This window comes from Zosterops lateralis (assembly GCF_965231275.1).
Source record: "Zosterops lateralis genome assembly, contig: HAP1_HAP1_SCAFFOLD_229, whole genome shotgun sequence".
NCBI classification, from domain to species: domain Eukaryota; kingdom Metazoa; phylum Chordata; class Aves; order Passeriformes; family Zosteropidae; genus Zosterops; species Zosterops lateralis.
In genome coordinates this window covers 9142-25711 of record NW_028154465.1, presented here as the reverse complement: position 1 = coordinate 25711, position 16570 = coordinate 9142, and the positions used below count along the sequence as shown (strand labels likewise).

Below are 16570 nucleotides of genomic sequence, written 5' to 3'. Positions count from 1 at the left end.
TTGTCACCGCACTGGAGTCACCCCCTGCTTGCTCGTTTCTGACTTTAGTAATGCTAACGACTTTTGTGTCCAAGTTGTGATTATTCCTAGGGTCCTATACCATTCCGAAGAGGAGCTAAGCCTCCATGTGGAAAAACTCGACCAACTTCAGAAAAGAGAACTACTAACAGGAGTGACCATAGCTGTGCTGCTCAGCCTCGGAGCAACAGGCACCGCCACAGGTGTCTCTGCTCTTGCGACCCAACAACGAGGACTATCACAGTTGCAAATGACAATTGATGAGGACTTGCAAAAAAATCGAAAGGTCTATCTCCTTTTTAGAAAAATCATTGTCCTCACTCTCAGAGGTTTCTTACAAAATAGGCGAGGACTGGATCTCTTACTCATGCAGCAAGGGGGCCTCTGTGCCGCCCTAAGGGAAGAGTGCTGCTTCTATGCAAACCACACCAGAGTGGTTAGAGACTCGATGGCCAAACTGAGGGAAAGACTGGCCCAAAGAAGAAAAGACAGAGAGGCCCAACAAGGATGGTTTCAATCGCTTTTTAACCAGTCCCCGTGGCTGACCACCCTGGTGTCTACCGTGATCGGGCCAATTGTGAGGCTCTTGTTGGTATTAATTTTTGCCCCATGTGTTCTGAATAGTCTTGTGTCATTTGTCAGAAGCCGTTTAGAGAGAGTCAACATTATGTTAGTGGAGCATCAGCACGTGCTTTAAACAAGAGCTCCCAACAGTTATTTGTTTCACAGTTTAAAAGCGTTATGCCTGAGCTTTTTATATGTTTGCGTATACAGTTAATCATAGGGGAGAGGGGAAATGCGGTAGGGACGAGTGAACGGGAGATATCGCGCTGTACGGTAAGACAGGGCTACCCTTCCCCCATAAGTGTTGCTGTCTGTTATGTTATGTCAGCCAATAGTTAGGCCAGTTCCATACGCAGAAGGAAGTGAAGGAAGTGATGACACAAACACAGGTTATATATTGCCATGTAACTCGTGAATAAACGCCATTTGCCGTCCACCATATTGGTGTCTGTGAGCTCTTGGCCCGAGTGACCTGAGGTGGTCGCCGTGCCGTTCCCAAACCAGGTCGTCACGCCTCGGAGGAGACAACAGACCCCTCAGTGCTGCCCCGACCAGCCCTCGGTTCTGCTCTTTTAGTGTCGGGGAGTGGCCACTGCCAGTGCGGTTTCTGTTATTTTTTATTCTATTCTCTACTGCTGCTGCTTCTCACCACTCTCGGTGCAGTTCTTCCATGACACGGGCGGCGCAGAACCCTCGGTGCGGTTCTTTTCTTGTATTTTATTCTATTTTCCATGTTCAATTCTATTCACACCTTGCACCCGCCTCGGCCCTGCCCTTCTGCTCACACCCGGCAGTGCCCATCCCACAGAGCGGCTCTTCAGTGACACCGGGCACCAGGGACTCCCCAGAGTAGTTTTTTTATTCTATTTTACTCTATTCTCTGTATTTTATTGTATTCACCCCCTGCCTGTGCTTCGGTGCAGCTGCTTCAGACGCGAGCAGGGGAGATGCCCTTGGTGCAGCTCTTTGACTGCATTTTAGTCTTTTCTCTCCATTTTAGCCTCTCCTTTCATTCCCACCTCGCCCGTCTCGCCGAGCGACTCCTCCAGGGACCCGGGGCGGCACAAACCCCTCGGGGCGGCTCCAACAGGGCCCCGCCCGCCGCCGCTCCCCGAGGCCTCCCCGCTGCTCCCCGGGGATCGGACACCGCAGGCGGCCCCGGCTCCTTCCTCTTCCTCTTCTTCCTCCGGGCGGGATTGAGCCCCCGCCGCCGCCCGGCTCCTTCTGCCGCTCCTGCCCGGCACGAACCGGCGGTGCCGCTGACGGGGCCGCAGCGCGGCTGCCCCGGGACTGCCCCGCGCCTCAGGGCCGGGCCGAGGAGTGACCGCACGGCTGGGGAGGGACCCCGCTGGACAGGGCAGGGTCTGACCCCATGGACAGATCCCACGCCGGAGCAGGGCAAGGCTTCCTGTCCCTAAAGGGGGAAGCAGCGGCACAAACTGACCGTAACTCCCATCCCTTCTCCCTGCACCGCTGGGCAGAGGAGGGAGGGAACCGGGAATTGTGGTGAATTTTCACATTCCTCGTTATGAAGCAGAGTCACAAGTGGAGCTCCTCCTTCAGCTTCAAACGGGGGAATCCAACTTGGGCTCTGGGATTTCCATAACCTCAAGGTGTTACTCGGTACTGGACACTTTAGTTTAGGCAATATGAGGCCCTTCTGCAGCAATGTCTCTCTGTTTATTGTCTATTTCCCCCCAGCCCTTGTCCCCCTCCCGGAGGTTTGCAGGAGGAGCCGTCCCACAGCCCTTCCTGCCCTGGCTGTGCCCTGAAGGTGCTGCCAGAGGTTCCCCTGCTCCGACCCCCCAGGCTGGGGATGTGGAGCTGCCGCTGCACCCCGGGAATGTCTCAGGATAGAAACTCCATTCAAGCTTTTATGGTCCCAGTCACTCCCAATAAGGTCCCAGTTGTCCCCAACATGGTCCCAGCTCCTCCCAGTCATGCCCTGTATGGTTCCTTTCACTCTCAATCCCTCCCAGTAGGAGTCCAGTATGGCCCCAGACACTTCCAGTATGAACCCACTCACTCCCAGTCACTCCCTCTAGGATGCCATTTGGCCCCATTGTGGTCCCAGCTGCACCAAGCATGATCCCAGAATGAGTCCAGTCACCCCCAGTATGATCCCAGTAACTTTCAGACATTCCCAGTATGAGTCTGGTTTGATCCCTGTCACTCCCTGTATGATCCCTGCCATGCCCAGATCCTCCCAGTATTATTCCAGTCACTCCAAGTGTGACCTTGTCAGTCCCAGTACGATCCCAGTATGATCCCAGCTGCCCCCTGCATCTTTCCAACTGCACCCTTTCACCACTGCTTTGGTTCCAGTCACTCCCAGTACAATTCCAGTTACTCCCAGTACAATCCCAATCATGCCCAGTATATGCCAACAGCACCAAGCTGCCCTCAGCATGTTCCCAGTAGTCCTCAGTGTGGTCCCAATAAATCCCAGTATGATCCCTTGTGCCCGAATTCTGGTCCCGCTGGGTCCCAGCCCTGGTATATCCTGGTGTTCCAGTCTGTCCCAGTCCATCCCAGCCTGTCACATTCCGTCCCAGTCCCTTCCCAGCAGCCGCCGCTGTTTCCCAGATCCTGCGCCCCCCCACCCCCGAAAGCTGCCCCCGCACCCCCCAAGATGCTGACGGGGATCGGGGGCTTCGTGTTGGGCTCGGTGTTCCTGGTGCTGGGGCTGGGCCTCTGCCTGTGCAAGAAGGTGAGGGGGGGTCCCGGGGGTCGTGTCCCCCCTCCCCCAGAGCGTGTGTGCCCCCCCCCCCCCCCCCCCCAGGCCCCCCAGCCCGGTGTCACCCCCTTTTCTCTGCCCACAGAGCTCCTGAGCCGCCGGCGGCTGCAGCCCCTCCCCGTGGCCTCGGGCCCGGCCGGGACCCCCCGCTCCATCCCCGAGATGATTTTGGGGGCCTCGTGTGTCCCCCCAGCCCCGCTGTCACTCTGTCCCCGCCCGGCTGCTCCCAGTGTTCCCAAAAAAGCTTTGAAGTTTGCCCTGGTCTCGGGGAGCAGCTGCCCCAGAACCTCCCCCAGGGTCTCCCAGCACAGCCAGAGCCACTGGGCCTGGGGTCCCCAAAGCCCTCAGCAAGCCCCATGTCCTTCCCAGGAACCCTCAACTCCCTCAAACCCAGCATCCCCCACAGCCCCTGCAAGTTCCCCCCATGGCACTGGCCATGGCCATGGCCCCACATGTCACTGGCCATGTCCCACCCTGTCCTCACCCATGGCTGTCTCCCCACCACATTCCCATCCCTGTCATTGTCCCCCATATCTCCGTCCATGCCCCTGTCCTCCCACATCCCCATGAATGGCCACGTCCCCATCCACGTCCACGTGTCCCCATGTCTATGTCCCCCCATATCCCCACCCATGTCTTACTTCAATGCCTTTATTTTTACCCCAGTTTCAGGTGTTTTGAAAGGCTGAAAAGAAAAGCAAATCAAGGCCAAAAGAAAGGGATTTCCCTGTACATGCCGGCTGAGGAGCCACATAGTTGAGTGGGAGGGAAAGAAGCTGTTTCCACCTCACTGTCTCCAAAATCTTGGTCTTTGCCCAATCCATCACCATTTGGCTGCAGAAGAAGCTCTTGGGCCAGAGAAAATTGGAATGGAATCACTGAGGTTGGAAAAGACCTCAAGACCATCCAGTGTTGCTTGATGCCACTAGAAGATATGACTGAACTCAAAATAATTTTTTGGGCTTGAAAGACAACAAATCCACTCTCCCCAATGAATTCTTGATGTCAGTTTACATCCCCATGGATATTGCTGCCCCTGCATTCATCCAGGTGCCCACAGGGAGACAGGAACCAGTGCAGCTCCCCCAGCCAGGTGTCTTCCCAACATGGATCACCAGGACCACGGATCACCAGGGCTCTGCCCAACGGGGTCACTGGGGATCATCCAACGCCGATCCTCCCATGGGGGATGGAGCTGGAGCAGCGCACGAAGCTCTTCCCGCACTCGGGGCACTCGTGGGGCTTCCCTTATGGCGCCTCTGTTGGTGTTTGGTCAAGTTAGAGCTCGTGGAGAAGCCCTTCCCACACTCAGGACACTCGTAGGGCCTCTCCCCGGTGTGGATGCGCCGGTGCACAGTGAGGGTGGAGTTGAGCTTGAAGCCCTTCCCACAGTCGGGGCAGCGGAAGGGCCTCTCCTCTGTGTGAATCCGCTGATGTTTGAGGAGATGAGAGCTGTTCTGAAACCTCTTCCCACACTCAGAACACTCGTAGGGTTTCTCCCCGGTGTGGATACACTGGTGATTTCTCAGCTGAGAGCTCCATCCAAAGCTCTTCCCACATTCCCCACACTCATAGGGCCGTTCCCCAGTATGGACTACCTGGTGGCGCATAAGGCTGGTGCAGTCTCTGAACCTCTTCCCACATTTCCCACACTCAAAGGGCCGTTGACCAGTGTGGATCTTTTGGTGCCGGATCAGGACGGAGCTGTAGCTGAAACACTTCCCACACTCCCCACACTCATAGGGCCGTTCCCCAGTGTGAATCTTCTGGTGCTGGATCAGGTGGGAGCTCCGGGTGAAACCCTTCCCACACTCCCCACACTCATAGGGCCGTTCCCCAGTGTGGATCTTCTGGTGCTGGATCAGGAGGGAGCTCCACCTGAAGCCCTTCTCACATTCCAGGCACTTGTGGGGCTTCTCCCCTCCATGAGGCTTCTCCACCAGCTCTGAGCTCCGCCTGGATCTCCGGCCGCCCTCCTGGCACAGGGCGGCTCTTTCCTCCTCGCAGCTCCCTGGGCTGGGTTTGCAGCCCCTCCTCCTGCGGGATCTCCGGGGCTTTTCCTCCTCCTTCTCCATCTGGGCACTCCTTGGCAATGAAAAATCCTGGTTTGGGGAAAAAACAAATGGAAAGCACTTTAGGCTGGGGGTTCCTCCTTCTGCAAGTTCATCTCAGGAAGTCAGTTCGCACCTTGTGTCTGTGAAAACCTCCAAAACACCAGGATTCAGCCCAAAAGTCCTCCAAACATCGAGACACAGATAAAAAACTCCCCAAACATCAAGACTCGGGTAATTAAGGACATGGACACCCAGAGGGGCAAGAAGGGAAGTCCAGAAGGGATTTAGACAGCAGGGGATGGATGGTGTTGGTGTGCTGGGAAGGGTGAGGGGGAAGGGGAGGGTGCAGGATTACAGTTAAGGCAAGAGGCAGCAGGAGGAATCTCTGTGGTGAGAAAGAGGATGATGGAAAAGAGCAGGAAGAGAAAAATACTGAGGACTGGGACGTTTTCAAGCAGGGTGTAATGCTCAAACTCTGGGAGCTGATGCAGATGGTTTGTAGGCCCGGTTGGCAGGAGAGGCAAACAAGGAGGTCAGGATCCCAGGGGGTTTCTCTGTGCTGGGGAGCGGCAGGAGCGGGCGCAGAGGGGCGGCACCGGGAGCACGGGCTGGGGGCCTGTGGGGAGCTGCGGGGCCGGGCCGGGGCTGTGGGGCAGCCGGGGCTCAGCGCCGGGCGCTGCCTGACCCCACCACCCCCCGGGCAGGGCCGGCACTGGCCCCCGGCCCCCAGGAGGCTGCGGGACGCCCCGGCCGCTGCCCGGCCCCGTGGAGCTGCCGGCCCTGCCCGCCGGGGGAGCCGCCTTTGGACACTGCGGCACCACAGGCACCGGCTCTGGGATACGGGCTCTGCAGGGCACGGCCAGCACAAGCACCAGCGCCAAGGAAGGAAGGAAGGAACAGCTGGGAAATGTGCATTATCCCGGGAAGGATCCAGATCATCTTTGAAGGATCTTGTTTGGGCCCTGCAGAAAGGAATGATTGTGCAGAAAGCTCAGCAGCTGTCAGAGGATGAGCACCCACAGGCACTCAGGGGGGCTGCGCGAGGGGCACAAGAAGCCCCTGCAGCACTTGGGCACAAAGGCACAGCAGGTGAAGGCAAGAAGGGAGGAGGAAAAGGCCAAGCTGAAGGCAAAGGCCATGGCAGAGTTTCCACAGCCCCTGAGGGATGAAGCCCAGGGCCCAAGGGGGCCCCAGCACCGAGGGGACGGGCTCGGCCACAAGCACCTGGCACAGGCATTGCCCTCCTCGGCAGGGGAGAGCCCACCCAAACAGCCCCTGCCAAGGAAGCAGGGATCCATCTGCAGCCCACAGGGACACTGCAAGCACACACAGCAGCACCCTCAGCAGGAGCAAGTCCAGCCCTGCACGGACATGGATTCCTAGGGCTGCCAGAGCTCCCATTACACCAGGGACCCACCACACTGGAGCCCTTGACAACATTCAGCCTGGGGCTGCATCCACACGAGGCCTTTCCTCATACACACAGGGGCCTCTCCACTCACTCTCAATCTTACACCTAAGGGGGGAAAAGGCCAAAACTGTCTTTGATTATCCAGGGGACAAGTGGGAAAGATGAGGGGCTGTGTTTTATTCAACCACTATCAGCAGATGCCAGGGATGGGTTTGAAATGCAGGAAGTTTTCTTTGCTCCTCATTGTGATTGTAATTTACTGGGAAGGTCTTTGATGGCTAAATTGGGAATGCAAATTAATATTGTAAAAGGTGATACAGAGGCCAGTTCTCTTGTACCTCTGTGTCAAATGTCTGGCAAGGCCTGTGCTGAAGTGAACCCACAAGTGTGGGCAGCCCCAGGGAAAGAGGAAAATTAGATTCCCAGCCTCTCCAAATTACTCTGAAGCAACCAGCACTGTTGGGAAAGATGGGACAGGAAGGACTTATGGATATGATTGTCTGGCAAGAAATACTGCAGATGAAAAACCTGTGAGTGCAATAGAAATGAAAGCCAGCTTTGACATGTAGGCACGGGAGGCAGGAAAACGGTGATTAGCTGGAGATGGGTTGAAGGGCAGAAACAAAAGGACTCAGGAATGCAGCCTTTCCACTTTGCAAGGGATCAGGGAAAAAGCAGATAAGAAAAGTAGTCTTTAGAGTTTAGAATATAAAATGACATGGTAATATAGTAGTTCTCATAGGCTGCATGCAAAGTTTGTAGGTTTTGTATCTTGCACCGGTTGGTCACTGTGAATTAGAATATTCAACACAAAAAGAGAGGGAATGGATTGTAACAAGGTGCCCTCTCTCTTGCTCTTGCTCTTTCCCCCCAAAACTTGAGAAATGAAAAAAGGAATCCCAAAATGATTGATGCTCAAGCCATGGCTCCTCCAGACTCAGAAAATGAACTGGAATTGTATGTGAGTGTTAAACAGGGCCAGGCCAAAGGAATTCTTGTGCTAAAATGTTTAACCCAGTGGCCAGAGTGGCCCCACTGTCTGCAGAATTGTGCAGCCACAGCTTGAATGGGACCTGAGGCCTGAAAACTGACAGCACAAGGATCTCCTGTTGTCCAAGTCTGGCATCAAGTTCAGGCTCTGAGAACCAAAAGAGCAGGGCTGGGTTATTCCAGCAGGAAACTTGTTCAGTGGCACAGGAGGATTTAGAAGTGAGGACAGGGGAAGGGTTTAACCCAGCCTCCTGTTGGAACAGCCTGCACAGGGGCTGGGGAGAAACCCATGACTGCACTGAGGTGACAGAGCTCCAGAGCCAGGCTGGGAGAGATTGATGAGACATTCCCTGGCCTCAGGGAGAAAAGGTGTTTCTGGATGGGGCTCCAAGGGCAGCAGAAGGGAAAAGAGTTACAAGACACGCTGTTATTTAGGAAAGGGAATCAGACAAAGCACAGGTTACCCCCCACATGGTCAGCTCAAGCGGCAGAGCTGTGTGTGCCTGTGAGAGCCTGGGACTGAAATGCCCTGAGCAGGAAGGCTGAAATATCTCCTGCTGACACCATGTCACCCAACAGGGGGCCAAAAGCAATTCTGACTTCTGCAGTAATCACTAGATCACTTAGAAAGGTATTTCTGAAACAAATAATTCCAAGAGAAAGGATTGTGGAAGCAATAAACTACAATAGGGGAACTCATTTTACAGGAAAGATCCTTCAGGGGGTTCTGGCAGCTTTAGGAACACAATGGGACCTCCACAACCCCTGGCACCCCCAGAGCTCAGGTCAGGTAGAAAGAATGAATGGGGAAATAAAGAAACACCTTTGGAAGCTGCTGACAGAAACCAAGATGCCACAGGTGGGGCTTTTGCCATTGGCTCTGGCAAGAATAAGAGCCAGATCCAGGGCAGATATTCAATTATCTCCCTTGGGATTGATCTTTGGAATTCCTTCCCCTGGCAATTCTCCACCTAGTGCAGGCTGGAGATAAGGGATGTGTATTTAAAGCAGCCTGTGGCCAGAATCCTGTCTCCTGTGAAATCTCTCCCACTGGAAGCTGGGCTGGCACAGACCCTGCCTTGGGCCTTTGCTGTTCACACCATCCAACCAGGACATGGGGCCCTGCCTGAGGAGTGGGAAGAAGCACCACTGGGGGCCAAGTGGCCCATCCCAAGTGTCCCTGAGCACAGAAACAGCCCCAGCACAGCTCAGCACGGGGGGACCCCTCACCCTGAGCTCAAGGGCTCGGAAGGCCCAAAGGAGATTTGGACTTCCCGGCTGCAGGAGGAGGATGGGAGGCCACGACTGACCCGCCCTGAAGGCACCGGAGCAGCAGCCAGGGCTCCACAGCGGGGGAAGCCCCTGTGCCTGCCCACAGATCCTCTGCTGGAATAGTCTGCCTGGGCACCTCCTGGGCCATCTCCAGACACTGGGGGCCCAGCCTTGCTGCCACTGCTTCAGCTTCAGGGCTTTCTGTGCCTGCACTCGCCACAGGGGCTGGGGAACACAACGGGACAATTCCACTCTGGCTCTCAGTCACACTCACACACGGGGCTGGATGGGATCACATTGCTCCAAAATATACCAAGTTCAAATTTAAAAAAAATCTTATTTCTCTAGTCAGGCTTGGTCTGCCTTTGCCCTGGGAAAGGAATTTTAAATATTATCTTTTAAAGGATGTTACATCACTCAACAGAGATGAGTTTAACATCTCAGCAGACTGGGAATAGCCCAAAAGACACCCACAAAGACAACGACCATCAACAAAACATCAACGACCATCAGCAAACAGCAACCAACATCTGCCCCAGACACTGCCCTGGAATAGCTGGAGACACCTGGTCTGGAAAAGGCTGATGAGGAAATCCAGGAGTGAGGACCTAATTAACATCAGAGGCAAAGAAATCCGGCTCCAACAGGAAACCAAATACTCAGAACTCAGCGACTTGGAAGCAATGAACATCAAACCAAAGGATTTCTATGGGTTCAGACTGTACAAAGTTTTGGAAAAATCCAGTAAAACTCACGTGTCATGGAATGATTTCCTCTGCACACCCTGGCTATGAGTGGATGAAATGATTTCTGTTGCACATCCTGGCCAAAATCAAGTAATGCCTTGACTCTCTAACACTAAAAATATTGTTGGACAAATTCTGGTTTTCTCGCAGTTTCTGTGACAAGATTACACCACCACAATGATTTCTCATAATAATCCTGTTTTTATATTGTCAGTTACGTTTGGATCAGCGGTGAGAATCAATTCTTAGTCCCAGGAGAAAAAGTAGATAAAACTTGATTACTTTGAAATGTTTTTGTCTATGTTTGTGTGAGGCTCTTAGGGATGGCAAAATTTCGGTTTGGATTTTTCGATGTTCATCTTTAGGCTGCATTTTGCAAAACTAGAAGGGCTTTAAAGGTGACCCTTTAAAGCATAAACAGTTAAAAGAATTTAACAGTTAAATTAACAGTTAAAAGCAGATTGTGGGGGGGGGGGCACATGTGAGTCATTCAGTGGCTGCTCTGGAAGAGAAGCTCCATTCCAGGCAGCCAGGAGAGGAGCTTTAGAAATGCAAATTAACACTGCTGGGGAAAAGTGGGGACAGTGCACCAGGCTCTTCTTGCCTGCGGGAGGAATTGGGCTGATTCCCTCTGCCCCTCAGCCCAAGCTCTGCCTGCTTGCACAGATGGAATTGGCACAGCCAAAGGCAGAGCCCACAGGAAGGAGATCTGACTCTGCAACACAAATTGCTTCAGCTGCAAAGGGAAACAGCCAGTGGAGAATGGTGTGAAAACTTCACTACAAGAAGTGGGGGGAATCATCCCTCTCCCCACTCCAACATGTGCTGGCACTGTCTGTGTCACACAGGGAGCATCAGACCACTGGGCTGTTTGTGCTACCACAGGCTCAGAGAAATCACTTGGGAATCCAAGTCTGTGGTGATTTAATTAGAGAAAAGAGATCAATTGATGCAGCCCTGGGTTAAACGAATGCTCTTTCTCCTCTGTTGTGCTACAGCAACTCTCATCTTTGGGCCCTGCACCACACCTTGCTGAGGGCAGCTCATTCACAGCTGAGCAAGGGGATGCAGGTGGCAGCCAGGCCTCCTGAGCCACACACGGCTACAAAAGGACAGGAACTGTTAAAAATGACCCCATAATATTGGCTTTCACATTTGTGCATTAGTCTTTATATGTGGTTATTGATTTCAAGTGCAGTGGAATTTATAATCTCTTTTAGCTGCCTGTTAATAAAACTTATTTCTCATTTTAGTATGCACAGTAAAGCCCATGGAAATAGTAGTGTGATGAGTGTTACGTTAATGTATTCATCTTACAGCTTATAGAAATAATTATGTGATGAATGTATTGTACCATAGGCCTTAGCAAAATATAAAATGTTAAAATACTTCTTGTAACCGAGAGAACTGTGTAAAGCAATTAGGTTGTTTCCCACATCTGCTGACTGACCTCTCCAAGTGATAAGGGTGACACCAACCAGAGCACGGGAGAAGAATTAGAGAAGAATTTGTTACCTGTTCAGTATCTGGGAAGTGTGAAACAACAGGATGAAGCCACAAGAAGAAATAAAATATATTGACCTGATCCACAGGATGTTATTTAGATAAGCCAGAACAGAAACCCAAAAAAAGGCAAAGTTTCTATAACAATGAAAGCTACCAAGAATATTTGAATAATGCATGAAACTCATGAACATGTATGTGCCTTAGTAAAGTAACAGTACAGAGATAACACTGTCTTAACGCACCCACGGGTCCCTTGGCTGATCGCCAGGAACACCCAGCGCTGGACATGGAACTGGTTTTTCCCTTATTGAACTTTGGAAAAATATTCTAAGACTGAATATTCGTTTTCCTCAGAATTGAGGTCACTGACAATAATCCCAAAACCAAAGAGGAGCCAGCAAGAAAAAACAGAGTCAACGAGTGAATCTGCTTGGAGACAGGGCCGGGGACTGGGAGATAAGGGAGCAACGGGAGAATCCATCAGTTTCAGAAAATGTTCCTCATTGACACGGACTGTGCTCAGCCAAGGCCCTGTGAAATTCCTGAACACGGAGAAGAAGAACAAAGACTGAGCAGAGCCGTGAATATCGGATGTTCTACAAAAGGGGGGCGCATATTAACGAGGACATGCAGGAGGCGGATCGGGAAGTCGGAACTTTCCAAGGACCTTCGCCACGGGGCAAAGGGACAGGGAGATGCAGAAGGGAAAATCAGGAGAAAAAGGAGGCCGCGTCCTACAACAATTGGAGAGACCCCCCGGCAAAGGCCGCACGGCCTCTCCCTTTGTTCAGGAATAAAGTCACTTTTACAGGACTCCTCGGGCTCCTGTGGGGACACAAACCTCTGGCCACCTCTGGGAATTTTCCCGCACAGCCCCCCCCGGGGACAGGGCGGCCACCTCCGACCTCCCCACAGGAACCGGGACGAGCCGGCGCTGCTCCGGCAGCGGCTCCTGCCGAGGCAGCGGCGGGAAGGAGAGCGCGGGCAGCCGCTCCCGCAGCGCCCTCAGGCCACGGGCAACACGGCGCCGACACGGCACAAGGAACCCGCCGGAGCCCCCTGCCGCCCCCTCCGCCCGCAGCCAGCCCCGAGCCCCGGCAGAACCGAGCGCGGCTCCCACCTGCGCTGGGGCCGCCTCCGAGCTCCGCCAGTGCCGCCTCACCGGGCTCCGGCCGCTGCCGCCGCTCCCGGGGCCGGTCCCGGTTTCCAGAGTCGCTCCGCGCTCCGGGGGCCGATCCGAGCATGGCGGAGTGGGCGGGCCGGGATCGTCCCTCAGCCCAGCTCTGACCAATCAGCGCGCGAGAAGGAGACGCGGCGGGAGACGTCGGCCAATGGGGGAGAGGGGCGGGCTTGGCGCGCGGCACGGAACTGCCGCGATCCCGTCCTGTGATTATTCCATTGTTTCCCTAATTTGAAAAGTCGGATGTGAAACTGGGCTGGGATGTCCCTCCGGGCACAGCGCCGGGGTCTTTCCTCAGCCACCTTTCCCGAGAAACCGCTGGAGTTCGGGAAAACAGCCGGGGCCGTTCCGTGCAGAGCGCCAAGCCGCCCTTCCACCTGATGTCTCCCGCCTCTCCTCGTGTTCCACGCGCGGATTGCTCAGAACGCGGGTCGAGAAAGGATCCAGCTCCGTCCCACTCCGCATTCCGGAGCGTGTGCGGGCCCGGGAGCGGCGGCAGCGGCCGGAGCCCGGTGAGGCGGCACTGGCGGAGCTCGGAGGGGGGAGCAAGAAGCCACTTGTCCTAAGCAGGAAGGGGCCACTGGTGGGTGTGCAATGAATGAAGATGTGGAGAATGAGCCCCGCTCCAGTACTGGGAGGGTGAAGAAGCCCCTGAAATGCCAGAACGGATCAGAAGCTGAGAACATACAGAAGAAACCCCCACAGTTTCTGTGTGAGTGCAGGGCCCGCGCCGTGGCCTGTAGGGAGGGGACAGTGTCACCCCACAGGTGCACAGGGCTGGCAGGGCTGTGGCTGTTTCCAGGGCTCTGGAAGAGCCCTCCTGCTCTGCTGGGCCCCCGCAGGGGCCGGGACCGACACCCCCGGCTGCCCCCGGCGCTGGGCAGTTCTTCTGGCCCCGGCTGTGCCCTGGCCCTGGCTGTGCCCCTGTCCCTTGTTTCTCTTGCTGCCAGCTGAGTGAGGGGCACACAGAATGGGGGATCCCTCCTGTGTCCCCCGGGTGTTGGGTGGGGGAATGTGAGGGCTGGGCGTGCTCAGGACAGCCCCATCCTCACAGCCATGGACTCTTTACTGCTGCAGGTGAGAGGTTCAGATCCCATCCCAAGGTCACCCTGGTGCTGACTCTGCTCGTGATGCTGGTCCTGGCTTTGGTGCCGGCCTTGGCTGTGCTGTCAGGTAAGGGAGGAGCAGCTGCCTCAGCCCAGCCCCTCGGGGCACAGCAGGGTCCCTATTGCCTGTGGAGGGGAATCCTGGACCTTCTCCTCTTCCCTCTGCAGGGGGAAGACAAACAAACATTGCAGCTTTTCCTGGCACTCCGCTGGCCTGTCCTGATGACTGGGTCGGGTACCGCAGGATCTGCTACTTCCTCTCGAAGGATCAGCACACCTGGGATCAGGGTCAGGCTCGGTGCTCTGAGCTCAGGGCCTCCCTGGCCGTGCTCAGGGATGAGGAAATGGTGAGTGAGGGGCTGGGGGTGTGGGGTGTCCGAGGGGGGCCTGGGGGGCTCCTGGGCTGGGGGTGCAGATCTGACTGCTGGTCTCTTCACTTCCCAGGAGTTCCTGTCCCGCCCCAGCCGGAAGGTCAATCTCTGGCTGGGGCTGCGCAGACGGGGGCAGCAGCTTCAGTGGGAGGACGGCAGCAGCTTCAACTCCTCGTGAGTCCCAGGGAGCCGAGCAGGGCCTGGGGGATGTGGGCAGGGAATGGGGGCATGGGAGCACAATGTGTCCCCTGTGTTGCCAGCATTGTCTCTGCTCCTCCTTGCAGGGTTCCTGTCCTGGGCGATGCAGAGTGTGTTTTCCTGGCTGAGAATAAACTCAGGAGTGTGCCCTGCTCATACCTGATGCCCTATCTGTGCAGCAGAGCCCAAACTCGGCTGTAACAGGGGATGGACAAAGCACCTTCTCTGTGCTGGGCAGTCACAGCTTTGCCCTTTCCCAGACCCTGGGATGTCCTTCCTCAGGCACAGTGTCTGCCTTGCACTGACCCTCAGGGTCACCTCAGTGCCTGATCTCATGAACATCTCAGTATTTTGTCTCAGGGTCACCTCAGTGCCTGGTCTCCAGGAGATGAACGTGCAGGAAGAGGAGGTGATGTGGAAGCTGAGGTGTGGCTGCCTGGGCTGGGGCTGGGGGTTTCTTTCTCCTGGAGCCACTCCAGGACTCATCCTGTTTCTCTTGCACTACACATTTATACACCAAGCCTGTAGATATATGTAGATATAACACTGTGGAAACAGGTTTCATATACCTTCTTCTAACACTATATTTATACACTAAGCTTTTATATCTATATTGGTATAACACTGTGGATACAGACCACAAGCAAGTGCTTCCATGTGACTGTGGCTGGGGCAAGGTGCCAATAATGCCAATGTGTGATTTGACCTCACAGGCACCAATGCCTTAAGGGTGTGACTCAATCCTTGTGGGTCCATTCCAATTCAGTGGAATTCCATTCCATCCCTTCTGTGGGATGTCTCTTCCTGACCCTCATCCGTTTTTAAGGTGCCACTGTTGCTGTTTTTGTATTGTTTATAATTTTGGGGTTTCTCATTAAATGCTCGTGAAGCGCCCCCGGTGTCCCTGGTGTTCCCTCGGCGCCGGCAGCCCCGTCCCTTCCCCGCTCCCCCTGCCACGTTCCATCCCGGCTGGCGGAGCCTTGGAGCTGCCGCGGGGCTGCCCCGGGGGCCGCGCCCCGAGCCGGGGCCCCTTCCCAGCGCTCCCGGTGCGCCCGTCCAGCCCGGAGCAGCCAGCGAGGGCTTCAGCTGGGACGGCAGAGAGGCGCTGCTGGGAGTGACCCGCCTCACTGGGCTCGGCTTTGTTCTTCCCCGCCTCAGGAAAAAAGATTTCTGGAGTTTTCTGCCAGAAATCTCCCCCCTCCTCCACTCAGCCCAAGGGCCTTGGGGCTTTTCCCTTTTTTTTTTGGCGAAATCAAAGCCATGCGCTGATGCTCCTCATTAGGGCCGGGAAAACTGAGGGCTTTCCTGGGAGCCGGTGGCAGCGAACACGCAGGGCTGGGAAAGGCGGGCCGGGAGGTGCGGAGAACTTTGTTTGTGTTTCCAGCTCAATCCCGGGCCCGGGCCCGTCCCAGGGCGGTTCCTCATTTGCGGCTTTCCCCTCCCACAGCCCGGGGGCGGGGCCTGAGAGCGCGGGGCGGGTGTGGGCCGTGTGCACAGCCCGGGCCTCGCTCGCCGCCATTGGCTGATTGTGCCGTCAGTGCCGGTTGTGGGCGCGCGCTGATTGGGCGGAGCGGGGCCAAGCCCGTTGCCGGGGCCGCCCCCCGGGCGCCCGTGGCTGGGCAGAGGCGCCATTGTGGGAGCGCGTGTGCGGGCCCGGGAGCGGCGGCAGCGGCCGGAGCCCGGTGAGGCGGCACTGGCGGAGCTCGGAGGCGGCGCCAGCGCAGGTGGGAGCCGCGCTCGGTTCTGCCGGGGCTCGGGGCTGGCTGCGGGCGGAGGGGGCGGCAGGGGGCTCCGGCGGGTTCCTTGTGCCGTGTCGGCGCCGTGTTGCCCGTGGCCTGAGGGCGCTGCGGGAGCGGCTGCCCGCGCTCTCCTTCCCGCCGCTGCCTCGGCAGGAGCCGCTGCCGGAGCTGCGCCGGCTCGTCCCGGTTCCTGTGGGGAGGACGGAGGTGGCCGCCCTGTCCCCGGGGGGGGCTGTGCGGGAAAATTCCCAGAGGTGGCCAGAGGTTTGTGTCCCCACAGGAGCCCGAGGAGTCCTGTAAAAGTGACTTTATTCCTGAACAAAGGGAGAGGCCGTGCGGCCTTTGCCGGGGAGTCTCTCCAATTGTTGTAGGACGCGGCCTCCTTTTTCTCCTGGTTTTCCCTTCTGCATCTCCCTGTCCCTTTGCCCCGTGGCGAAGGTCCTTGGAAAGTTCCGACTTCCCGATCCGCCTCCTGCATGTCCTCGTTAATATGCGCCCCCCTTTTGTAGAACATCCGATATTCACGGCTCTGCTCAGTCTTTGTTGTTCTTCTCCGTGTTCAGGAATTTCGCAGGGCCTTGGCTGAGCACAGTCCGTGTCAATGAGGAACATTTTCTGAAACTGATGGATTCTCCCGTTGCTCCCTTATCTCCCAGTCCCCGGCCCTGTCTCCAAGCA

At 55.9% G+C, this 16570-nt stretch overlaps 2 protein-coding genes across 2 annotated transcripts; one reads left to right on the top strand and one right to left on the bottom strand.

Moving 5' to 3' along the window:
• Window positions 1-3732: 3732 nt before the first annotated feature.
• On the bottom strand, window positions 3733-13024 carry LOC310923723 (uncharacterized protein). The gene is made up of 2 exons (XM_083885645.1): window positions 12419-13024; window positions 3733-5421 (listed from the first exon to the last, which is right to left on the bottom strand). The coding sequence occupies exon 2, from the start codon at window positions 5392-5394 to the stop codon at window positions 4471-4473; it is 924 nt and encodes a 307-aa protein (XP_083741771.1). The 5' UTR covers window positions 5395-5421; window positions 12419-13024; the 3' UTR covers window positions 3733-4470.
• A 48-nt stretch (window positions 13025-13072) lies between these two features.
• Window positions 13073-15679, top strand: LOC310923721 (early activation antigen CD69-like; the record flags this gene model as incomplete). Its single annotated transcript, XM_083885644.1, has 5 exons — window positions 13073-13190; window positions 13556-13651; window positions 13753-13931; window positions 14029-14129; window positions 15601-15679. 5 exons carry the CDS (start codon window positions 13073-13075, stop codon window positions 15677-15679), a joined length of 573 nt encoding a protein of 190 aa, XP_083741770.1.
• Window positions 15680-16570: the final 891 nt, after the last annotated feature.

Bases quoted from the DNA above. Each gene is read 5' to 3' on its own strand.
- LOC310923723 (XM_083885645.1), bottom strand. From the start codon at position 5,394: ATGGAGAAGGAGGAGGAAAAGCCCCGGAGATCCCGCAGGAGGAGGGGC.